This window comes from Nannospalax galili, unplaced genomic scaffold (genome assembly GCF_000622305.1).
Source record: "Nannospalax galili isolate Female #2095 unplaced genomic scaffold, S.galili_v1.0 scaffold824, whole genome shotgun sequence".
NCBI classification, from domain to species: Eukaryota; Metazoa; Chordata; class Mammalia; order Rodentia; family Spalacidae; genus Nannospalax; species Nannospalax galili.
In genome coordinates, this window is record NW_008351697.1 from 1,433,501 (window position 1) to 1,458,491 (window position 24,991).

The 24,991-nt window shown below is 39.0% G+C and overlaps 1 protein-coding gene across 1 annotated transcript in view; it reads right to left on the reverse strand.

Moving 5' to 3' along the window:
• Nucleotides 1–929: 929 nt before the first annotated feature.
• The window catches only part of Pgr (progesterone receptor), a 64,213-nt gene continuing 40,151 nt past the window's right edge, over nucleotides 930–24,991 (reverse strand). Inside the window, exons 4-8 of the mRNA XM_008848670.2 lie at nucleotides 20,485–20,790; nucleotides 11,679–11,823; nucleotides 8,579–8,709; nucleotides 5,036–5,193; nucleotides 930–1,473 (exon numbers count right to left, since the gene is read on the reverse strand). Coding sequence (XP_008846892.1) covers nucleotides 1,318–1,473; nucleotides 5,036–5,193; nucleotides 8,579–8,709; nucleotides 11,679–11,823; nucleotides 20,485–20,790 — 896 coding nt within the window. The 3' untranslated portion in view covers nucleotides 930–1,317. The remainder of the gene's footprint in view (nucleotides 1,474–5,035; nucleotides 5,194–8,578; nucleotides 8,710–11,678; nucleotides 11,824–20,484; nucleotides 20,791–24,991) is intronic.

Below are 24,991 nucleotides of genomic sequence, written 5' to 3' on the forward strand. Positions count from 1 at the left end.
TGTGTGTATACACATATATATTCTTTTTGTTTTAAATAATGACTCTCCAGTGACACCCCAGAAAAGAACTCTTGTCTGTCTTTCAAAGGAATAACTGCGGTTGAAATAACAAAATGAGTTATGTCTTTTATCATCATTGCAATTGGTTATATTATTTTAAGCCAGTATCTAGTATTTCCTAAAGTAACTCTTGGAGTTGAGTCATAGGCACTCCATATTTTCTACCTGAGACTTGTGCATATCTGAACCATCTTTTTCAGATTTGGAGAGAGGCACTAAAAATATTTTCAACCTGAGACTCACTACAGTTCCCTAATAAAGAACACTATCCCCAGTTGTGTGAGCACTGAAAGGAAAAATAGTATTTCCCTCCCTCCCTCCCTCCCTCCCTCCCTCTTTCTCTTCCTTTCTCCTTCCCCTTTGCCCTTCTTTGCTTTGATAAGATGTTAATAAGATCCAGCCAAAAGAAGCATTTGGCAGTGGAGATGCCATCACACCACTCACTCCCAAAGGCAAGGAAATCAACTAGAAAGTCTGACCCACTTTCCACATGCAGAAAGGAGCCCAATGGCAGTTCGGGAGCACAGACTCTGATTTTCACATCCACTCACAATACTGCGGACATCCTGCTACAACCCCACAAGCCTCTGAATAGTGTTGCAACAATGGACTAGCTACTTAGTAACAGCATTAGAAATCCAACCTGTTTCCAGTGGGGCTTCCTTTTAACATAAGAGTTGCTCTGCTGGTTTCAGAAACAGTCACCCACTTCAGTGTTTTAAAGCTCTGTACTTTTTTCTTATTAAAAACACCTAAAAATCTGTTTTAGGCTATGAATTTTCTCATCACAAAGGTGTCCACATTTTGGCTTCCATTTTAAAGGTTCATTTTTGGAAATATAGTCAGGGAGACCAAAGGAGTACCTAGAATTAGCATATGCAATTGATTTTTATTGTTAAATGCAAAGGCTTTCTTCTCGTCTAAAGTGGATTTGCTAGATGCAAAAGTTAAAAATTCTCACTTAAAAAGTATGAAATAATATGTATGAGATATAGTTTACTGCAACAATCAAATTTAGTCCTTTGTAAACTCTTCAAGAAAATATAGATACACAAAACGCTTGAAAACCCTACTTAAGCATTATAAAGGAAAATTAGAATCTTGAACTTTTCTCAGAAATTTACCCAGTATGGTATGTTATAAATGTAAGGCTTTCAGAACATTATAAAAACTCAAGACCTCATCATCCCAACTGAAACAAACAACAAAAAAAGACATATCACAAAACTTAGTTTTCTGGAAGAAACATAATGACATTCACTTTTTATGAAAGAGAAGAGGTTTCACCATCCCGGCCAAAATCTTGGGTAACTGAGCTGCGATAACTTCAGACATCATTTCTGGAAACTCAACAGCCAGTGCCCGGGACTGGATGAACGTATTCAAACAGTAGAGATGGAGCTGTTTCACCAGCTGTTGGTTTAACGAGAGGGTGGGAAACGTAAGAAACATGGTACTCACATGCTGCTCAAACACGGCAACTCATTTTTCTAATGATAGAAATACCTGTCTACATGAAAACAACGCCCTTCACTCTCTCCTTTTGAGGTGGGAACCTGAGCCTCTAAAAGCTGTACCAGGGCTCCATTCCCCTCATTTTACACTTGTGATAGAAGGCTCTGATAATATGGACTGAAAATGTTTTCCTTTATTTTTGAAAATTTTATATGTGTATACAATGAAATATGATCACATTTACCCCTATCTGCCCCTCCAATTCTCCTCATGTCTCCCCAACATGCCCAGTTTCAACTTCATGTCTGAAATAAAAATAAGCCATGTTCTCATAGACTAAGTAAGGTGAACATTTTGGTTTATTTTTAGTTATTTTTCTTTTAATGTATATATGTGGGCATACATAGCTATACATATAGTATTTCATACACATACATTTTCAAGATTGAATTTTTTCATAAATTATATTTGTTAATCGATAACCTAAAATAGTTCATTTTAACCCCATTTTGAATTAGATGGAAGCGGGCCTGGGGCATGCTACATAAGTACCATACCACCGAGTGATACCCTCAGCCTTTTTTTTTTTTTCTTTTTCCTTTGACAAAGGGTTTTGCTAAATTGCTGAGGTTGCCTTGAACCTCTTCTGCAGCTCAGCAAGGTTTATGAATTTATGAGATTTCCCAGTCTCCCAAATATATGAATTATAGGCTTGTGCCCCAGGACCAATTTCTCATTTTTATCCAAATACTTTATGTATATAATTTTAAGAGACTAACACTACTGCAAGATGAATCACAGTAGAAAGAGCAGCAACAAAATCCAGTTCTCCAAACCTATCTTCCCACTCTTTCCGGCTCCCCAAATAAAGCCACTTTCAGTTTAGGCAATATCATCTTACATTTATCTCTGTATTTCTAACTGCTCATCTTCTGACTTTGACATTATCGACTGAGTTTATTCTAAGGCAATGAAGTTTAGTGTTTGTGTTCCACACAGCTCCCTTTTCAACAAGTTTTTCTTTTTCTCTTTTATACATGGTAATATTTCAAATTTTGACTGAATCAATAGCCTTCATTTAAATTAGAATAATGTATATTATTTCCTGACAGATAATAATTGCTTTCTCATGTGACCCATTTTTATTTTGGAGGAAATGATCACTTTGTGGTCTTATTTTCTTTATTTTTTCATTTGTCACAAGGCCTTAGTCAACTTCTTTGACAGAATTAGAAAAGGTCACCTCAATAGGGTCATGCACATTGGCAACATCCTAGCTCCACTGTTTTCCTAAAGCCCCATATTGCTGGTCCAGCGGAGCCTTCTCATTGTTGTGTGCAGTTATTTTGATGGAGCATGATGTTCATACCATCTGGCTTGAATCCTCTGTCTTCAGCTTTCAAGAATGATTATATTTGAGATAAACTCTGTGAGACTTTACAAGTGAGGCTTTTATGGCGCTATAGTAATTATTTGATGATTTGGCCGAAGTTATTTGTTTTCATGATGATTCTGAAGACAAGTGGCTCGGATATTTTAGAACATTTGGTTTCCAGTGTTGGCACTGGGAAGTTCCAGATCACTCTGAATACTGGGAGTTTATATGTGTTTCTTTTCTCATGGGGATATTTAGGGTATTCTTCTCATGCTTGGCATGATAAAATTATACTAATATAACTTGGGTCAATTGTGCAGTGCCCAAACACTGGATCCTTAGAGTCAGAAAACTCACATCCAAGCCGGGTACATGCCTTTAATCCTAGTACTCTGGAGGCAGAGGCAGGCATATCTCTGTGAGTTCAAGGCCAGCCTGGTCTACATAGTGAGTTCCAGGCCAGCTGGGGCTACAGGGAGACACTGTCTCAAAAAACAAAACCCCCAACAAAACAGAAAACTCATGCCTATAATTCCAGCACTGAGAGGTTTAGGAATGGGGCCTGCTGGAGGTTTGAGGCCAATACAGGTTACATACAAACTATGCCTCAAAAAACCAAGAAGAAAAATAAGAACACACCACATCCTTCAATTTGAGCTCCTTTTATTATTGTGTAATCATCTCGCCTTATTTTTCCTGTGTTCTTTCTTCTATAAATTCCTTTTAATTTGAGGCTGAAACCTCCATGACTAAGTTTTCTATCTTTTCTCTCTAATTTTTCAAGTCTGAAGTTTTAAAAATTATTTTCTGAGTACGCCCTTTATATTTCAAATTTTGAATGTTTAATATCTGATCTGTTGCACTTAATTCTCCAAAAGCATTTCCTTATTAAATGTTCTTTTTTGAATGCTTTCTGTTCTTTCTTAGACACCGTACCATTGCGTGTCTTTGTGGATCCATGTATTTTTCCTGTTTTCTGCACTGCTGTTTTATCTTTCATGTTGCCTTTTTTTGAGTTCATTTTCCCCTCTGTTTTTCATTTGAGAGGTTTAATTTGAATAGATCTTCCTGGCAGTGTACTCATAATGAGGAGTCATGGCTCACAAACTGACCTGGTAAGTGGGTAGCTTTTTTATGCCTTCACTGTCATTTTATGTGGTTTCTTACATAGCAGCAATAAAACCTTGTATCGAATACGTCTTGACTAACCATAGATGATAGATAGATGGATACATAGAGAGATAGATGATAGATAGATAGATCAATTGATAGAAAGATAGATAGATGATAGATAGATATAGATAGATAGATACAGTTTTATTAACCTAGTTGTGGTGTTGGGCATTTCTGGATTTCCCATCACAGCAAAGGATAAAAAAAAAAAGCTCAGAAAGAATTTAAAATCTTACTTATGATTTCTTTATGCTCTCAAACGTGGAATCTTGGAAAGCATGTAGATTTTATCTTTTGATATAGATTGTCTGATTTCCCACCAGCAGGCTTATTTATAATCCCATCCAAAATGATATAACAGATTATTTTCTATATCTATATTTTGATTTTACCACACACATATACATACAACCACAAAAAGGCAGAATTTAAATTCTGAGCATAGTGATAGAAGTAATCTCTGAAAATCAAAGAACAAACATGAATTTGAGGAAATCATGTGTCATGGTTGATATTGACCGTCAACTGGACTGATCTAGAGACACTGCTCTAGCCACACTTGTGAGGGATCATCTTGGTTAGGTTAGATTAGGTTTGCCTCTAGGCCTGCCTGTGAGGGATGATGTCGTTTACTCACCAAAAGGGAGGAACCATTCCCGGGTGTTTGTCCTGGACTACATAAAGGGAAGAAAGATAGTTGAGCACCAGCTCCCATCATTCTGCCCCTTGCCTATGGATGCAGTGTGACCAACTGCCTCCGACTCCTTCTGCCAGGTCTTCTCTCCTGTCATGGACTGTACCCTCACTGTGAGCCAAAACAAACCCTCTCTCCCTTAAAATGCCTCTGTCAGAGTATTTTATCACAGCAGCAGGAAAAGTAAGACATATACCAAGTAAAATTTAGATTGACTATTTAGAGATGAGAGTAATTCACAGAATTCTCATTAGTAATCTGGAAAATGAAATATTTACCTCATGCAAGCTGTCAAGCAGTTTTGTGAGTTGATAGAAGCGCTGTGAACTGGGGACCACGCCTTTCTGCCTCAAGCCTATTGCCTTGATCAGCTCCCGGATATAGCTGGACCTCATCTCTTCAAACTGGTTCTGGCTCCTCAGTCCTTCCAAGGGAACTATAACAAAGACCATGAGAAGTGGTAGTTATGTTAAAAAGACAAGACTAGCAATTTGTAATACAGGTTTCTGAGCTAGGTAGTGATTTCTTTTGATACATATTCTAATTATATGTATTCATTTTTATTTATCAATTTTTATTTTATGTGTAGGAGTATTTGACCTACATGTATGTAAGTGCACTCATATGTGCAATGCTTTTGGAGGCATTTTAATGAATACTCGCTTATTTCTGCGTGTTAGCTAATAATTTAGATATCTGCCTCTGACCTGTCCTCTTAGTGTTTACCGGAGAATTAGCTAGGCATGCTGCCTTACTCCTGAGCTGCACAGCCTCTCAGATCTTTAGTGTCACATTCAGATCTTACAGACCACCCTCAGATCTTCTGTTTCCATCACGCTCTCTGCTCTTCTCACCCTCTACTTCCAGAGCCCCCAGCCTCTGGGCTTCACGAATTCTTTGCTTGTATTTGATCTAAGCAGGCCTTCAGCCTCAAGTGAACTTTCCTGTAACCAGGTTGTCAAAAGAAAAGTCATATAACCTCCTCAATTTATGTGACTCCATATCTGTGATCTTGACTCTTGATACTATTTCTGTAAGGGAATATATTTGGTTCAAAGGCAATTGTATCTACCTGGCAAAGATTTTAAAAATTTAATGAAGCGATACTACCATCCCTGCACCTCGATAACATCGGGTTCTTTCTTCTTCTATTGGATAAGGTCATATATGATATGCAAACCGAAGAGAAAGCAAAATATTAACACTTTGGGTGACAGTTTTCTGTCGCTCATATCCTACATATACAGACTTCTCTCGAGTAATTTGATAATATTCACATGGACACTTACTTCCCATGAGCACAGTGTATCCTGCATGCCTATCTATGACATCTTCTCTCAAGTTAATTTGAGTTTTCCAGATCTTCTCTTTATTTTTCCCAACCAATTCCTACAGCTAATTAACCCTAATATGTGAATATGAAATCACTTTTTAAAGTAATTTCTTGGTAAATTCCTTTACTAAGATTTTTGTGTCATTTTGGAGGAAAATTTGTTAAGAATATGTGTATCATCTGCCACCTAATCCTGGTGTTCTTTAAGTTTTATTTTATTTTTATTTTTGACAGAGTCTCTTTAGCCCCAGTCCATCTGGAACTCACTGTGTAGATCAGGTTGGCCTGGATCTCCTGGAGACCCACTTGCCTCTGCCTCCTGAGTGCTGGGATTAAAGGAGTATGCCACCATGCCTGGAGATTTAGTTGTTTCTTTTCTTTAAATTGTAATAGGAACAATTAACTGTATTTAACAGGAACTTTAACTTTGCAACAATCAAATTATCAAACTTTTCCTTTGCCAACTTTGCTATTGCATTATTAACATTTAGTTTACCAGGGCTAGGTAGATGGTTCGGCAGTTAAGAGCACTGGCTGCTTTTGCAGAAGACCAGGGTTCAAATCCCAGCACCCACATAGCAGCTAGCACCTGTCTATAACTCCAGTTCCGGGGGATCTTCTGTTCTCCGCAGGCATTGCATGACACAGGTACACTTATATACATGCAGGCATAACACATATACATATAATAAAAATAAATCATAAGAATATTTTTAAATTTAGTTTTTTATTTGTGTGTGTGTGTGTGTGTGTGTGTCTGTCTGTCTGTCTGTCTGTCTGTCTTGTGTATGTGCACATGTATGCAAGTGCCCAAAGAGGCCAGAAAAGAAAGTCAGATCCCCTGGAGCTGCAGTTACATAGGTGGTTGTTATCTGCCTAATGTAGGTGCTGGGAATTAATTCTAGTCTTCTGCAAGAGCAACAAACACTCCTAACCATGGAGACATCTCTCTAACCCACGTTTTTTGTTTGCTTTTACAAAGCATTTCCTATCTGATATTTTAAAGCAGTCAATATTTTATTTGCTTTTTAATAATTTCAATGTTTACATTTAACCAAATTATCTGATATTTATATAAAGATATTATTTGAGCCAAATAATTTTTTTCTATAAATATGAAGTTATTTTTCTCAATAATATTTATTTTTTCTATATTCATTGATTTATGGTATGTCCACTTATAGTACTTAAATTCTACTATGTACTCTGCTAACAAATTTCTCCTATTCTATAAAAACTGATGTGAATTCCCAATTCCCCTCATATCTTTGGAATGTTTCCTTATTTGTCCTCCTAGATTTGAAGGTGAATTTTCAGTCACTTTGAGTAGCTCTTCCCACTGTCTAAAACTCCATTAGAATGTTCATTAAGGTGCCCAGGACATGTCAGGACACTCACTACATTCCAGGAGCCACCTCATTTGAAGGGATTAGCACTTCCTCCTGTCCTGACCTCATTCCCTAACCATGTGGGATTTGTGTCTCTAGCAAAAGTATCTGCAAAGGTGCTGCTGAGACAGACACCTGGGTCACCTCTTCCTCATGACTTAGTTCTGTGTGGTTCTCTGGCAAATCAACTGAGTCACAGAAGCATCAATCGTACACCTGAGGGCCGAACCTGCAACGTGTGGAAAAGGCACAGAAAAGGTTTGGTGCATGTGTCGTTAGATTGTTCCTGATGGACTCTTTCTCCTACTGCCTCTCCTCCTTTCAAGTCCTGCATCCAAAGCTCCACTTGCTCACGCTTGTTCTTTTCTAGTCAGATGCCATCGATCAGGCCAAGCAGAGAAACCGTGCAGCCAGTGTGTAGAGAAAGTCTGAGCCTTTCTAGTTCACTGAGCCGTTTGTGAGTGACACACACTACTAGTATACTATTAGTGAACTCCATAACCATTGTTATAACCGTTATTGCATCCTGACACACCGAGCATCGTTCCAGACAAGAGTGTGCATTTTACACAGTAAATACTTTCATGCATGGTTGGTGGGGGACGAATAGCTTGCATTAGTGCAACAATACATGCCTAATGCAACTGAATTGCAGAAATAAGAAAAGCATCTAATCATACTTCATTGTAAAATAAAGTAATTGGCTAGGCTACCTAGTCATGTAGTAGGCAAAATATAAATGCTTAAAAAAATTTAATTATGTGCATGGACGTGTTCTTCTGTGCAGGTATGAGCACATGAATGAAGGTGCTTGTGGAGGCCAGAGATATCAGATGCCCCTAGAGCTGGAGTGGCTGTGAGGTGCCCAACATGGGTGCTGGGAACCAAGCTCAGTTCCTTTGTGAGAGCAGTATGCACTCTTATCCTTCGAGCCATCTCTCCAGACCCCTCAAGTACTTTTCTTAATTACCATACGAGTGTCTGGGTATCACTCCTTTGTAGTTACGACCTCAGTTTTATGCCTGGTATGTAATTATACGATCCTATTTTTGAAAATTTCCTGTGTATTACAACTTAAGTAGCTAAGTATGTCTACTCACTTGTATTCAGAAGCAGCAACACCTTCATACAGAGGAACTCTTCATGGGTCACCTGAAGCTTGACAAACTCTTGTGGGATCTGCCACATGGTAAGGCACAGTGAATAGAATGATGATTCTTTCATCCGCTGTCTTGCACCATGCACAGCACATAAAGAAAAACCAGAAAGAAAAAAAGAAAACCACAGGGATCAGTAAATTGATGATGGAATTTGTCAGTGAATATGATTTTCATAATTGCCTTACCTATGATTGAATTTACTGATATATTTAATAAACAAACTTCATATTTAGAACTTTAAATGTTTTCAGAAGATGGCATTAAATTTTTGAGTCAAAGAAAATTTAAACATAAACTGATATTAAATACACATTGATCAAAATGAATATTGTTTCTCATTTTCATTAGGACATTTCATAGAGCTAAATCTAGTAAGTGCAAGGGTGTAGCAGTGAGACTGCAGAGCTGAGAAGTGCTCTATTCACTGATGAGTAAGTGCGTTTGTATGTGCATCGATAATCTCGTGCACAGTTTAATGGGAGGATTGATTTGGTTCATAGAAACTTCACCATACTTTTTCTAAGGGATATGTATGATGATACAGGAAAAGTAATAAAAAGCAAGCATTAAATACGGCTTGAAAACGCTCATTGTTTCTGAAGGTTGAGGCCACTTATTTAAGATACTTTCTCAGCATGTGCTGTTCTGTAACACCCACATTAGTCAAATGCACTAAAAGGGATAATGGAAAGACTCTTCATCAGCTCAGAAGGACCAGGATTAATCCTGTCACCCAGGTCTCCTGAGCCTCAGTTTGTTGAACTGTTAAAATAAAACATGCTAACCCCCTCCTATTTCAACGGACTGTAAGAACAAACAAAACAAAACAAAAAACAGAATGAATGCAGCACGAAAACTACCTGTAAATTGTGGACTTATACAAGCTAAAAGTATTAACTTAGATACTTGTGAGTTAACGTTTACCATCAGAAGAGCATAAACATTACCATGAACAGATTTTTATTCATCTAAAGACTTTATGTAGACAACTATTTAATTAGATATAGTAAATCAAATATGAAATATTTGTGAGGGGCTGGAGAGATAGCTTAGCAGTTAAGAACACTGGTTGTTCTTGCAGAAGACCCGGGTTCGAATCCCAGCACCCACATGGCAACTAACAACGTTTGTAACTCCAGTTCCAGGGGATCCGACAGCCTCTTCTCTCCTCTGTGGGCACTGCATAACATGGGTGCACTTACCTACATGCAGGCAATACAGTCATACACATAAAATAAAAAATAATAAATAAAATATTAAAAAGAAATATTCATGAAGATATTGTGTTTAATTTTTTTAAAGTACTTCAATTCTTTCAAGCAAAATCTTTTCGGATTTATTTCATTATCTTCATAAGCATGAAGGTCTGACAATTTAATTTGATATGCTAAATGTCTAATTTTATTTTAAAAATATTCTCTGTAGATTTTTGAAGAATTTAAAAATATTGACCTGAGATAAAAATATATATTGAGACAAGAGGAAAATTCTCCAAGTGTCAAATTAATGACAAAGTCATACAATTAAAATTATCATATCAATAAGCACAGACGCATTATATCCAGTGGTTCAGGAGATAATGCCAAGAATTGACAAACAGAATTACACGAAACTAAGACGCTTCTGTACAGCAAAGGAAACAATCTAATGAGTGAAGGGACAGCCAGAAGAATCAGAGAAAATGTTTTCAAACTACATGTTTGAGAGAGAATTAACATCTAGAATATGCAAAGATCAAAAAAAAAGATTAAGAAATCAAGCAAGTCCATGAATGAAATGGACAGTTCAACAGTTCATAAAACATGAAGTACAAATGGTCAGTAAATATGTGAAAAGATGTCCAGCCTCACTAGACATCTGGGAAGAGCAATTTGAAAGTTTGTTGAAATTTCCTCTCGCCCCAATCAGAATATCAGTCATCAAGAAAACATAACAACACATGTTGATGAGGATGTGGACCAAAGGAACCTTCATGATGGGAATGATAACTAGTTCAGCTACTATGGATGTCAATAGATTCCTCAAAGAGGCCTACCATATGACCCAGCTATATAACTCCCAGGTCCATTTACCTTGTCAACAAATCACAGAGGTACTTGCATCAATGTTTATTGCTACACCATTCACAACAGCCAAGTTATAGAACCAGCTGTCCATCAAGAGAGGAATGGACATATACTAGAATTTTATTCAGGTATAAAGAGGAACAAAATTATGTTGATTGAAGATAAATGGATTCAAATTGGAAGGCATCATATTAAGCAAATTAAGTCAGGCTAAGAAAAACGCATTTCCTTTCAATTGTGGATCCTAGGTTTTATATAAGATATCCAAATTACATATGTTTATTTGACATAAAAGTAGAATCAAAACTGTCTAAAGGGATGAAGAGTAGTAACAGGAGAGGACAGGGGCATGGGGTAGGACAAGGTCAAATATATATATACTTGTATAAACGCTAGTACTATGTATAATGAATATACATGATATACACGAATAAAGGCCTATGAAGTGGCTCAGCAGGTAAAGACGCCTGATGCCAAGTCTGACGACCTGAGTTTCAGCCCAAGAACCCTCATAAAGGAGAGCACTGACTCCCACAGGGTGTCCTCTGATTGCCACATAGGCATGGTGGCATGCATATGCACAACATATAAAATACATATCAATAAAAAGATGAGTATATCAAGCTCTGTTCTGAGGTAATTAAAGTGGCTCAGCAGGTAAAGACGCCTGATGCCAAGTCTGATGACCTGAGTTTCAGCCCCAGAACCCTCATAAAGGAGAGGACTGACTCCCACAGGGTGTCCTCTGATTGCCACATAGGCATGGTGGCATGCATATGCACAACATATAAAATACATATCAATAAAAAGATGAGTATATCAAGCTCTGTTCTGAGGTAATTCTCAGAAACCTTTTCAGAAAAATTATATGTTTAGGACACAAAACATAAGATCATATTTTGTAATATAATTTTCTAAATTATCCTACAAATAGACCTATGATAATAACAAGAACAGCAAAAGTCTAAACTTACTCATTTAGGATTAGATCAGGTGCAAAATATAACATCTGCCCACTGACGTGCTTGTAGGATCTCCATCCTAGGCCAAACACCATCAGGCTCATCCAGGAGTACTGAATCAGAGTTATCTGGTCATCAATATGCAGGTTTCGAAAACCTACAAAACAAATTTCAAAAGAAAATAATCACAATTTACTCAGTGTGTGAACATTGCTGGAAATGTGTAGAAAATCGAAAGCAGGTATTGAAATGTTTCTCCTAAAAGTCAGGAAACAGTCATAAAAACTTTGGAAGTGATTTAATTGGTCATGGTGATTGAGCATATGTGGAACTGTGCTAAATGAATTAATCATCATAACAAAGTCATGCAGCCCCTATGTAGTGAGACCCATGTACATGCGAGGCTGTGTTAGAGTGCTGGCATTCCATGTAGGATCCACATATGAATGAGAATAGATGATGCTTGCCTTCCAGAGTCTTCTAGACACCACACCCTGCCCTCATGAGCTCACAGCAGCTGTGGTTGTCTGCACAAGATCTGCATAAGATCATCCAAGTCAGCATTTTAGTAGAGGAGGGGGCGGTTCAGAAGTTCCCACCTCTAGCTGAGGAGCTGTTGATAAAATAATCGGTGGCTCCTTGAGGAGAGCCATTTTTCTTTAAGGCTATGGCCCCTAGTAGGTCTACCACACACCAGTGAATGGCTCTACACCCATTAGTATATGGACAGCACAAACTAGACTCAGTATATTATTAAAAAATAAACCAAAACACAGAGGGTATGACATTAGGTTAGAGTTGGGGAATGGGGGATTTGATCTGGGAGGAGTTAGGGGGAGTAAATGTGATCAAAATACATTGTATGAATGTACTAAATTCTCAGTAAATTAATGAAAATACTATATTAAAAACATAAATAAAAGAAATGCTGGAATTCTAAAGATAAGACCCAATCCCTGCCCTCACCAGCTCACAGCTCAATAGGAGAAACAAGTCTGTGAGTGTGAGTCAAGGTTAAAAGAGAATGTGCCAGTCACTTGCTGAAGGCAGATCAAGAAGGCCTTCCTAAGAGACAGAGACAATGCCTGGATGAAATGCGCTTGCCTTGTTGAGGAATCTCAACTTGGAGGGATTTAACAAAAATCTTTTTCTTGTAAATCATTGCTTTCAGTTGTCCTGGGTCTAATTTTTCTTTAATAACACAGTGTGCTGTGGGTTTATTCCACAGCTTTCTGTTCACATTTGTTTCTTAAAACTTAATTCAGTGGTCTCTAAAATGTGGTTTAACAAGGTGTGTGTGTGTGTATGTGTGTATGTATGTTTGTGTATGTGTGTGTTTATGTGCGTGTGCGTGTATGTGTGTGTGTTTATGTGCATATGTGCGTATGTTATGGTATGTGTGTGTATGTGTTTATGTGCGTGTGTGTATGTGTATGTGTCTGTATGTGTGTATGTGTGTGTATGTGTATATGTGCGTGTGTTTATGTGCATGTGTATGTGTGTGTATGTGTATGTGTGTGTATGTGTGTGTGTTTATGTGCATGTGTATGTGTGTGTATGTGTATGTGTGTGTATTTATGTGCATGTGTATGTGTGTGTGTATGTGTGTGTATATGTGTGTGTATGTGTGTGTGTATGTGTGTGTATGTGTGTGTATGTGTTTATGTGCGTGTGTTTATGTGCATGTGTATGTGTGTATGTGTGTGTATGTGTATGTGTGTATATGTGTGTGTTTATGTGCATGTGTATGTGTGTATGTGTGTGTATGTGTATGTGTATTTATGTGCATGTGTATGTGTGTGTGTTTATGTGCATATGTATGTGTGTATGTGTGTGTATGTGTGTGTATATGTGTGTGTATGTGTGTGTGTTTATGTGCATATGTATGTGTGTATGTGTGTGTATGTGTGTGTGTGTGTGTGTATGTGTGTGTGTGTGTATGTGTGTGTGTATGTATGTGTGTGTGTGTATGTGCATATGTATGTGTGTATGTGTGTGTATGTGTGTGTATATGTGTGTGTATGTGTGTGTATGTGTGTGTGTGTGTGTGTGTGCGTGTGCTTATGAAGGCCAGAGACCTTCCTTGTGGTTCCTTAAACACCGCTCACATTGTTTTTTTGAGGATGGGTCTCTCACTGACCTGGAACTCCATCGTTGGGCTAGACTGACTGACCAGTGAGTGTCAGTGTGTGTGTTTATGTGCATGTGTATGTGTGTATGTGTGTGTGTGTGCGTGTGTGTGTGTGTGTTCTTTTACTCTATTTTTATACCCTTCTCTGATGGTAATAGGAGAGGGATAATAGCAGCCCAATGACCAATATATGTTGACATTTGGGTTCATTAATCACCAGTTCAATACCAAAGAACTCACAGGAGGGAGAAGAAGAGGACTTTGTAGATGCACCTGGCCTTAGAGTATAAAAGTTGTGTACTTCTATTAAAGAGCAGCTGGAGTTCTGTCTTTCTGTTGGCCTATGGGTGGACCTCCGTGTGAATCAGAGTGAATTGGGATGAAATCAAGGTAGTGTCTTAGGATGAGGGAAAGCAGTTGGAAGCTGCTGCCAAAATCCAGATGACAGATGAGAAAGGCCTGACATAGACCAACATGTAACTGAGAGGTGGGTGTGCATTAGAGAAATAATTAAAGAAAAAAAATCAAGATATTTGTCAATACAAATTGTAACAAAGACTCAAGAACATCATTCAGCAGCTTTTCCTAAATGGTATGATGTGAACAGCATTTCTAAAAATAAAAGAAAAATGAAGTGGGGTAAAAATAGTACATTTTGGACATGTTTCAGGGAACTGTGCAGTATAAAGTGCAGTTGGGCATACTTAAAGTATACGGAGATATTGGAGGAATATTAATGCGGAAACCATTTGTAACTTATTATAGCTAAACAGTGAAAATAAAATATTTTGTTAAAGGTTAAGTGAAAATAAATGTTTTAATGTGAGCATCAACTCCTTTGCATAGAGCTTTTTAACTAGCATCTACTTCCCTTAAAGCTCCACTGGCACACACTTACAAGTGACCTAACTCAGAAACCAAAGCCAGAATAACACTTGGTCCACTGCATATTGAGGGCAACAGACATTTCTTTCTGAATATGCTAGACACTTGGGTTCTCTGCACATATTCCTGATGGCATGGTTGTCATGGAAACAATTCGGAGCCTGCACTAGCCTTAGTAGTCTTCAGTCTCGCTGGAAACAAGACTATCTAGTGCCTCTTTCTAACTAAATGTACCGCAGTAAGTTTTGTTTCTTTTGGAGATGTACTCTCCCCTGTCTAAGCATCCTCCCTCTGTGTGCCCTTCCTGTCTCTGCTTGACTAGAGACCCCCTCTCTTTGGGGTTTGGTAACAATAGGGAGGCTACCAGCGAAGACGGATAAACCCTCTGACATTCATCGGTCTTCGTGGGTGCAGTTTGTGCCTGTATTCTGTCTGTTCCTGGAGACCCTCCAGTAGCTGCTTGCTTGCTTTTCTGTTTTGAGGGCCTGACATTTTCTGTTTTTTGTTTTTGTAGTTAGCGTAGGTTTTTGTTTGTTTGTTTGATTTGCTTTGATACCATTGGCACCCACAAGTCTGATTCACTTTGCTGGAGAAAAACTCTACCCAGCTAGAAAAATTTGATGTTCAACTTTTACAATTTTTGATTTTCACATGACTTAAATGCTCCTTCAAGTACATGTCTATATTATATGACATTAAAAAAATACAAATCTTAACACAATAAATCCAGAACATGAATGTTGTCAATGAACTATTCAGAAAATTGGGTAATTAATTATTTGATATGTTTGTATCAATGCATAAGAGACAAATATATCTTCCTTTATTTTCTTTGAAGATGAAGACTTCTACAAGGAGGCACATACAGAACTGTCTATTGGTGTGACTTTAGGAGTTCTGCAGAGAGATGTAAGTTCCAGTCTTGAGTCTAGCAGCAACTAAATGCCACTTTGAGCAAGATCGTAAAGATAAAGTTTCCATGACTTGTTAAAGATTCAAGATATTTGTGCACACCATTGAGTCGAATGCAAATATTTATTATTAGTCAGTCAATGGCTTCTGTAACATAAGTGCTCATTGGATTAACAACTATACAAAAGTCACTAATCAGTTTGAGAGAAAGCCCCTAATTTTGAAGGAGTGAACCACATGTGCTGGTGGACAGCTTCCCAGCACGGGGGAGGTGGAGGCAGAGGGATCAGGAGTTCAAGTCCATCCTTGCTACAGAGTAAGTTCTAGGATAGCCTGAGCTATATAAGACCCTGTGTCCAAACAACAAATCAATAACAAGAAAAAATATCCCCTAAAACACAATGAGATAAAAATTATGTGTCAAGAGGCATTTTCTTTGTTATAGAAATCATAGAACTAACGGAAGTGTTAATGATATTCATGGCAATAAATTCAGAAGACAAATTAAGCATTCTTGATCTGGGGAGACATCTCAGTCAGTGATACGCTTATCAAGCAAGCAAGAGATCCTGAGTTTGAGGCCGGCATTCATGTAAGAAAGCCTGGTATGATGTGTGTCTGTGGCCCTAGCGCTGAGGGGAGGCACAGACAAGAGAAGAGGCTCTTTGGAATTCACTGACCAGCCAGTCTAGCCAAATAAGGTGAGCTCCAGGCTCAGTAAGAGACCTGATCTCAAAAAACGAGGTGGATAAAGACTGAGGAAGACAGTGTTAATCTGGCCTCCACACACTCACACACTTCCATAAGCACTCACACACATGCTCATACATGTGAACAGGTACCCACATACCACACATATGCACACAATTAAGCATTCTTGATGGAATACATATTTGCAATATTTTCAGAATATTAGTTTAATAGGGTTCAAGGAACAGTCAGTCTCATGATACAGCCACTATGTAGACCACGCTGGCCTTGAACTCACAGAGATCCACCTGCCTCTGCCTCCCAAGTGCTGGGACTACAGGTGTGCGCCACCACACCCAGCTTAAGCACCTAGTTGAGGTGAAGCATTTGCTTGCAACTAAGCATAAAGTTATGAATGTTGTTTTCACCATCACCACGTCTCATTAGACATACAAACTGTGAATAGATCATAATTTTAGCCCTAGAGATTAGTGTTGGGTTGACAAATGCAAAGCAAAGCTTTCCTGGATTGATCTGGAAAGGAGCAGGGAAGTTGGAGGGGAAGATGAGATTAGAGTGTGAATTCTGAGTGCTCGTTCGGAGTAGCTAGGAGAGGAGGGGGAGAAGAAAGGAGCCTCCAGGTTTGAGTCCCAGCACCAACATGGAGCCTAACAACCATCTGTAGCTGCAGCTCCAGGAGATTCAATGCCCTCTTCTGACCTCCACGGACATTACATGACATGGGTGCACTTATACACATACAGGCAATACATTCATACACATAAAATAAAATTACTAAACAAAATATTTTAAAAATCGAGTGTCAAATCGTTCATAGACAGATGCTAAATGTCATATGCAGGGTATCCAATGAGGTGGTTTGTACATATGCTGTCATGAGGTTATAGCATTTTACAAATCTGTTAAATTAAAAATCATATCTACGAAATACTATTGGAGAGAAGTAAATTCAGCTGCAGTTATGCTAACGGGTCAAAGGTAATAAGAAAGTAAAGACATAGAAGAAATGAGGAAACCTCTGACCAGGAAACAAAGAACTCTGGGGAGCCTACAGATTCATGTTTATGTCACCCATCAAATCACCTTTATTGCGATGATCATTCTGATTTTTTTTTACTATGACTTCCAAATACACTTTACTGTTGTGTAAGAATGAGCAGATCTTCCCAGGCCGCCCTGCTGGGGATGAGGACAGCATGGGGATTCTGGGAAAGCTCCCACAGTCAGTGGATCCCCTTGTGTACTCTGGAAGTGCTGCTTGGGACAGCCTGCTTGAAGTCCTCAAAATGGCCCAAGTGAACAGATAGGAAAAAGGCATCAGAGATGGCAGACAATTCAAAAGTGTCTACCCATGTCCGACTTGCACCAATTGCTGCCTATAGAAATCCAATATGCTTTGAGACAAATTGGTTTTGAGGTCCTGGGATGGCTCCCCCGGATCCAGGCTCTGACCCTAGATCTGGTTCTGAAATCTGAGTCCTGGTCGCCTGTAAGGTGGGGCTAAAGATGCTACCTATTTCTTCGGGTTGAGAAAATTAAGTCAGATAGTAAGGACCAGCACTTGGCCCAGTGATCACACACTGAAGCTTCCCAATAAACAGCCATCATTTCTGGTCATCAAAAAAAAAAACAAACAAACAAAAAGCAGATCGGTCAACAGGTTTTGTAGTAGCACTTGTGAGCATAGATCATACACATCTTTACTGTGAAAGACTAAATTCAGAGTCTGGCTTATTATTAAGGCTCCTTTGAGAGAAGTCCATTTTCCACATAATTAATGGTCTCATTGCACATGAGTAAATGTATAAAAGAAGTTTACTGTGTGTGTTACCCCGATGCTCAGATGTTAGATGTATTACATCTAAATGCATTCATGCTGTGAGCCCATCTCTGGGCTTTTCCTTCTAAGAGCACTGATAATTGTTAGGACTCGCACATAGCTGGTATATGGCAGGCATTCACTGACCCAACGAGTGAACAAGAACTGTAACCATGCTTAAAGTGAACTGACGCCAGTACAGACTAGCAAACAACGCTAGATTATCATGATGGTTAATCTTGATGGTTAGCTTGAGCAGATTTTGAATCAGCTAGGAGATACATGTCTGAGCATGCTTGTGAGGGCATTTCCAAGAGGTTTAACGAAAGAGAGAAGACCCACTTCATATGGATGGTACCAACCTCAGACTCCTGCTGCCATGCCTTCCCCTCCATGATGGATTGACTGTGCTCTTGAATGAGCCAAAATAAACCCTTCCTTCCTTAACCTGCTCTTGTGAGGTATTTGCCACAGCAGTGAGAAGGACAGTGAACACAATTATGTAAACATCCCTTTCAGTCCTTCCCCAGGACAAGTGGTCCCTAGCTTGTTGACCATCCCAACACTCACTCAGCAGTGCGACTCTCAAATATGGTGTTAAAAGAGCACAGTCCACACGAACTTTGATAATCTCAATGTCCCCCTTGTCTGCCATCACTTTGGTTTGCCACATATAGATTATATTCTGCAGCATTTAAAAAGATGTCACCAAATTCAATGCACAATTTTTCATTCTTTTCTCAAGGTTGTGTAATGGTCAAAAGTTCTTAATATTATTATCATTTTAAGTTAAAAACAGATTTATTCAAAATGCATAAATGTTCTTTTTAATTGCCTTTTCCCCCTCAGTTTGCCAGCTGATGGCAGACTCTTATTAAGCAATAAAAAAACCTTCAGAAATGCAAACCAAAGGAATGGGACCTGTGTTAACAGTTGAGGAAAACACCATCTCCAAATGATGGAGAAACGGAAAATTAAAAACACAGTTAAACGCTCAGTTTAAAACAGAATAATTTTATCAAAGTTATTATGATGTTTTGCTTAGTAAAGATCTATCAATTTTGATAACTAACCACCACACAGGAAGTTTTACTTATTCAGAACTTTAAAAAATGGAAATAGCTACCTTTCCAAGACCCTTAAGCTAGACAAAAAGCTAATAAAAACCTGGGCATTTTGACTTTTCCATAAAATTACTTCTCTATTAGAACACCAAATTTTATTATCTCTGCTCAATACATGTCTTTTTGAAGATTCAACATCCAGGAGCCTATTTTTCTATTTCACGTAACCTTGGACATTCAATAACAATTCATCTATTATATTTCAAACCTTTCAGGTAGAATAATAAAAAAATTAAGGTAATTTGGGAAGGATTTCCTATTTCAAAAAGTTATTGAATTTAGTTGGAGACTAAAAGGACATAATGTGTTTAATTCTTGGCCATGCATTAGAAAATTAAATTGGGCATTATTGGTGTGAGGAGCATGTACTTTTTCAAGAGGGGTTCTACTTCTAATCATGAGCTTAATGCCTCCATAAGCGATTGTCAGTCTTTGCCTGACTCTGCCATCTAAGATTCAACCAAGGGAGAAGTTCATTCTTATAATTCTGCCAGCCACTTGGCTGCTAAGGAGCTGTGCTGAGAGAATAAAACTTGATGGTAAAGTAACTGAAATGCTTCTGCAATGGCATAAGTGCAGTTCTCACTGTACTGGCCCATCTCTTCTTTATCTGGGTATTAATTAGAGGAAACAGCGATTGGATGTTCACTTCTCTATATCAGAATCACTCATTTGGTCAGGAATTTTGTATTCTTCATAGACTTTAGACACTTTACTGTGCTCTGAGTACTATTTTGATTTGTTACATGAGTAGGCATATTTGGATTTATCTTAGAGTAAAAGACTCAATTGGCTTTAGAATGAATTGGATGTTGTAAGGAGGTGGTTAACATGTCTTTCTAAGAATTACTATAATATCTGTGGTTGAACATATACACTTATGTAACTGTTTCTTATATGCAATTCATTTACCAACAATACTTTATATGCTCTATACTTGTGTGTTCCAAAACATATTTAAATCTCTCTCTCTCTCTCTCTCTCTCTCTCTCTCTCTCTCTCTCTCTCTGTCATTAGGGAGTGGATCCAGGGCATGTGTGTACTAAGCAAGTGCTCTACCAATTGAGCTGTATCCCAAGCACACCTGAGGATTTGTAGCAAATACTTCAAACTGTTGAAACATATACCACACCATGCTGTTTACCTGATAGTTGAATTACTGCACAGAATGATATAACCATCAACTAGTATCATAAACACAATACCATTTTATGCATGTTACTATGTACAAATTACCTGGTAGTGACTTAGACCATTTGACTACTGAAAGTAGTTGCCTCTCGCCTAGTTGATTGAGACTCGTCAGCAAAGAGCTGGAAGTGTCGGGCTTCGTGTTGTCATGACCTGCATAGACCACGTCAGGCTCAATGCTCATCAACAGGTTGATGAGTGGAGGGACCAGCTGTATTTCTTGATTTGGTGAAAAGGTGATTCTCTGGCTCAGGGCTTGGCTTTCATTCGGAAGGCCCATTGATGGAGGAAGGGCAACGGCATCTAGGGCTCTCATAACTCTGACTTTATTGAACTTCTTAAACTTTCGACCTACAGAGAAGAAAAAAAAAATGAAAGAAGGAATTCCTTATCCTAGAGCTGTATTGTTTTCCTTAAGCTTGATAAACATAGCTTTATGAATTTAGCCTCAATCAAAAAGGAGTAAAATAAAACCAAGCGCAGTGATACATGCCTGTAATCCCAGCACCGAAGAGGCAGATGTAGGATTAAGGTCATCCTCCCCTGGCTGCACAGTGAGTTTAAAGTCAGTTTCTCAACAAACGAACAAACAAATGGGACGGGATAAATGGCTCAAGGATCAAGTGCACTTGCTGTTCTTCCAGAGAATATGGGTTTGGTTCCTAGAACCCACGTGGTGGCTAACAGCAGCCTGTAATTCCAGATCCAGGGTATCCCACACCCTCTTCTGGATCCCTTTGACACGAGGCGTGCATGCAGTGCACATACTTACATTCAAGCACACACACATGCACATAAAATAAAGCAGTATTTAAAAACAGATGAGAAAAGAAGAGAAAGGAATAGGGTCCAAACATTAGGCATCAGCTTTAGGTTAAATAGTAACAGCTCTCCTTGGGTTAGCAGGGAGAGTGCAGTCACGTAAAGACCCGGCAGAACTTACGAAGCTCTGATTGAGAAGATGGGTGGAAAGACAATAGCTTTGAGTCATGACTAAGCTCAGCACTGCTCAGTCTTTTAATGGGATTGCCTTCCAGAGCTAATGTCAAAGGCACAAGTACAGTTCATTGTGGCTTTTGAATCTTCTTTCAAATTTTATTCTTTTAAGAATCTCTTATAAGCCATGCACATTCATTCAAACTCCACAAAATCTTTCATACAATTTCAGCAGGTTTATAGATCTCTTGAATAAATCCATACACTATCATGAGATTTAAACAAAGTCGAGACTGTGTTTTCTAAATTAAGGGAAGTCAGAGTTTACACCCTGTGATCTGTGTTCATTAGACATTTGTAATTCTAGTCAGCGTCTGGAATTTCTATTCCGATGAATGACTATGCTAGAAAGAAAAAGCCTGGAGGCAAACAGTAGAATTTGTGTCATGAGGACAGATTGCAGGAGACAGGATACTTATCCCAGCTGCTACTTCAAGGACACTTGGAGATGAATTAGAGAAGTCTCTGGGATCTGGGACAGGCTGCATTTCACCCTGGACTGCTCTAGCTCAGGTTCATCAATATGATGTGATCACAACACACAGCTAAGGGAGGCCTTATGACTGTGACAATGGTCCAAGCATCTCCAACCTGTGGACCTTAGATTACGTATGTCCCAGGATAGCTATCAGTGCAGTCCAACATATACGTAGATGACAAATTTTCTTATGGCAGTACCCTGTTTTTTAATTTGTTTTATTTTTTATTTTATATATATATTTATTGAATTTTGTATGTATCACGCACAGCTTCATAATGATCTTTATACTCCTTCCCCATCGACACCCTCCCATAGCCCACCCACTGAATTTCATGCATTTTGTCATATATATTAAGGTCTATCGAGTCAAGTTAGTGTACCCAGACGTCCCTCAGTGAAAGTTCATCCACTGGACACTAGTCAGTCTATCTAGACTAGAGTTCCTCCCTTAAAGAAGATCAGCTCCTCCTCACCCAGCAGTAATCAGTTGCCCAGTAGTTCTTTGGCTAAGATTTTGGCCTGTGCCCACTTCCCTAGTTCTGTGCTGAGTTTTTGTCTGCTTCAGTTTGCCTGGGTCTTGTGCATGCTGTCACCATTGCCGTAAGTTCATATGAGAAAGGTTCCAGGAGCCTGTAAGACTCTATTTCCATGTGGTCCTCCCCTGGCTCTTACGGTCTTTCTGCTCCTCATCCTCAGTGGTCCCTGAGCCCTGCATGGGTGGGTAGGTTTAATATAGGAGTCGTGTCTATGTACCCACACTCTGCAGACTCTTACTCTCTACACATTGGCCATTTGTGGCCCTTTGTGCTCATTAACCTCTGTTGCATGATGGAGCTTTGCTGGTGTAAAAAATCAGAGGGAAACGTATTCAAAAGCCTACTGAAAAATTTACACATACAGTAGCTCTACAATATCTACTACAGTGAGTCCATGTGTATAGCTGAAGTCTATATAAAACAAGAAACAGTGCCAGACAGGAAAAACCTCCCTTCAACTTGTTGGCTAGGGTAGTCCAAGAGACTCCCCAAACAGCCCTTGATTGCCCCCAAGAACTTGAAGCAGTATCTTCCAAGTTAAAGATTTGCTTCCTGGAGAGAGGCTCATGACACAACAGACATAAAAGACTTGACAAATCCTGAAGAGTGAAACTTAGAAGACTCACAAGGCTCTGTCACAAAGTTATAGTAGTGGTAAACTGCTGAGGGAGGAGATCCTGCCCAGATGAGCTGCCTGGAAAGACTCTGCGATCCCCAAGTCATGCAGAGGGCTCCAGGTTCCCAGCATTCCTGAGCCATCACCCCTGTTGGGTGGGCCTGCTGCTATACAGCTGCCTTCAAGTTGCCGACACTGTATAAGTAGCTCAATAAACTCCCTGGTTCACCAAGTTTGACTTCAGTGGTATTGGTACTTTGATCTGTTGCCAGTTCTCTATCTGGGGTTGAGGAGACATTTGTTCATGTTTCCCAGGAATACTGTCACACAATGAAAGTCATGTCACAGTATCAAATGGCCGGGTGCCCCTGAAGTAGTGAGAGTCTCCTAGCGCTCGTTCCTAATGTTTGGCCATACGGCACTGAGGAGAGTAAGGAAAACATCCCCATATCAGTCGGGCAGCAGCATTCTGTGAGAGTTGACGGCAGCTATCTTGTTGGATGACACAGCATGGACGGTCCAGTCTTCTCACTTCCCACCACAGACTGGCAGTAGACAGTGGCCAGGTTTCTTAAGTCTTATCGATCTGCCTGTTTAAGGTCTTTGTGTTTCTTGAGAAGGTTGGCTTTTGTGGAGCTTCCTAACCTCTGCTGGGGCCTGATGTAACTACCACACTCTGATTACTAGCCCAACCAGAGATGTTACTAACCCAACCAGAGCTGTTTGGTGATCCCAAACTGATGCCTAACTTTCGGATTGTATTTCTTCCTTTTCTTTTCTTTTCTTTTCTTTTCTTTTCTTTTCTTTTCTTTTGTTTTTTCCTTGTTGTTTACTTATTTGCTTGTTTTCTGAGACAAGGTCTCAAGGTCTCATAACCCATGCTGGTTTTGAGTTCACTGTGTGACCAAGTTGTTCAGCAAGAACTTGTAGAATGACAGGCAGGCAGTTCCCAGGGTCACTATAGAAAAGAATGGAGGGTCGTGTGCAGAGGTAAAATGGGGCTTCCTGGGAAGAGAATGTGTCACTAAAGGGAAGAGAAATCAGACGTATGGAACACCATTGAAATATGTGAATCATTTGGCCTCACAGCTTCTTAAAAGGTGGAAATTGTTACTTCCATTTGAAGGTTGGGGAAAACAAGCAGTAGTGAAGATTCTACACCTTATGTTAGCAGAGTAGAGCTCAGATGATGAGCTTAGATTATCAGGATGCTAAACCCCAATCTATTCTGCTCCTACCTTCACACCAGAGTTCCAAACATGGTAAGTACCTTCCTTGGGTGAGGCTCTGGTGAAGAGATTTAGGGATTATATCACGGGCAAAGGCACAAAATTTTGTTCCAATGCTTTTCAAGGTTGATTCTAATCATAAAATACAGCGATTAACAGAAAATACAACCCACCCTCCCCCAGTTCTGAAAATAACTCCAAATGCTTTTCCTTCTCATTTCCTTACTTCTTTTACATATTCCTTTTCATTTGTAATAATTAGATGCTTAACATTTAATGACGTGAGTCAAACAGCAAATTCCAAAGTGACATTATACAAAATGTTGGATTTTAAAGAGAAAACAAACGTAATACCTTAATTGAAGTCATAACTATTTTTAAATTTGTAAAAAAACAAGAGTTACACTTTTTTTCTGGAAAAATGTGTAATCTAAACAAATAAAATAACAATTCCTTGCTCTTACCCAATCCTGATCTTTTCATAGTTTATTTGCATTGTAATACAAACTCAAAATACTGAACATAGTAAAATTCCTAGTTAAAAAGCCAAATAGGAAATAATTTAAGGGCTGAAGATGTAACTCAGCGGTAGAGTGCTCACCTGGCATACGTGAGGCCCTGTTTTGAATCCCAGTACCACAAAAAGGAGGAGGAGGAGGAGGAGGAGGAAAAGGAGATAGAGGAGGAAGAGGAG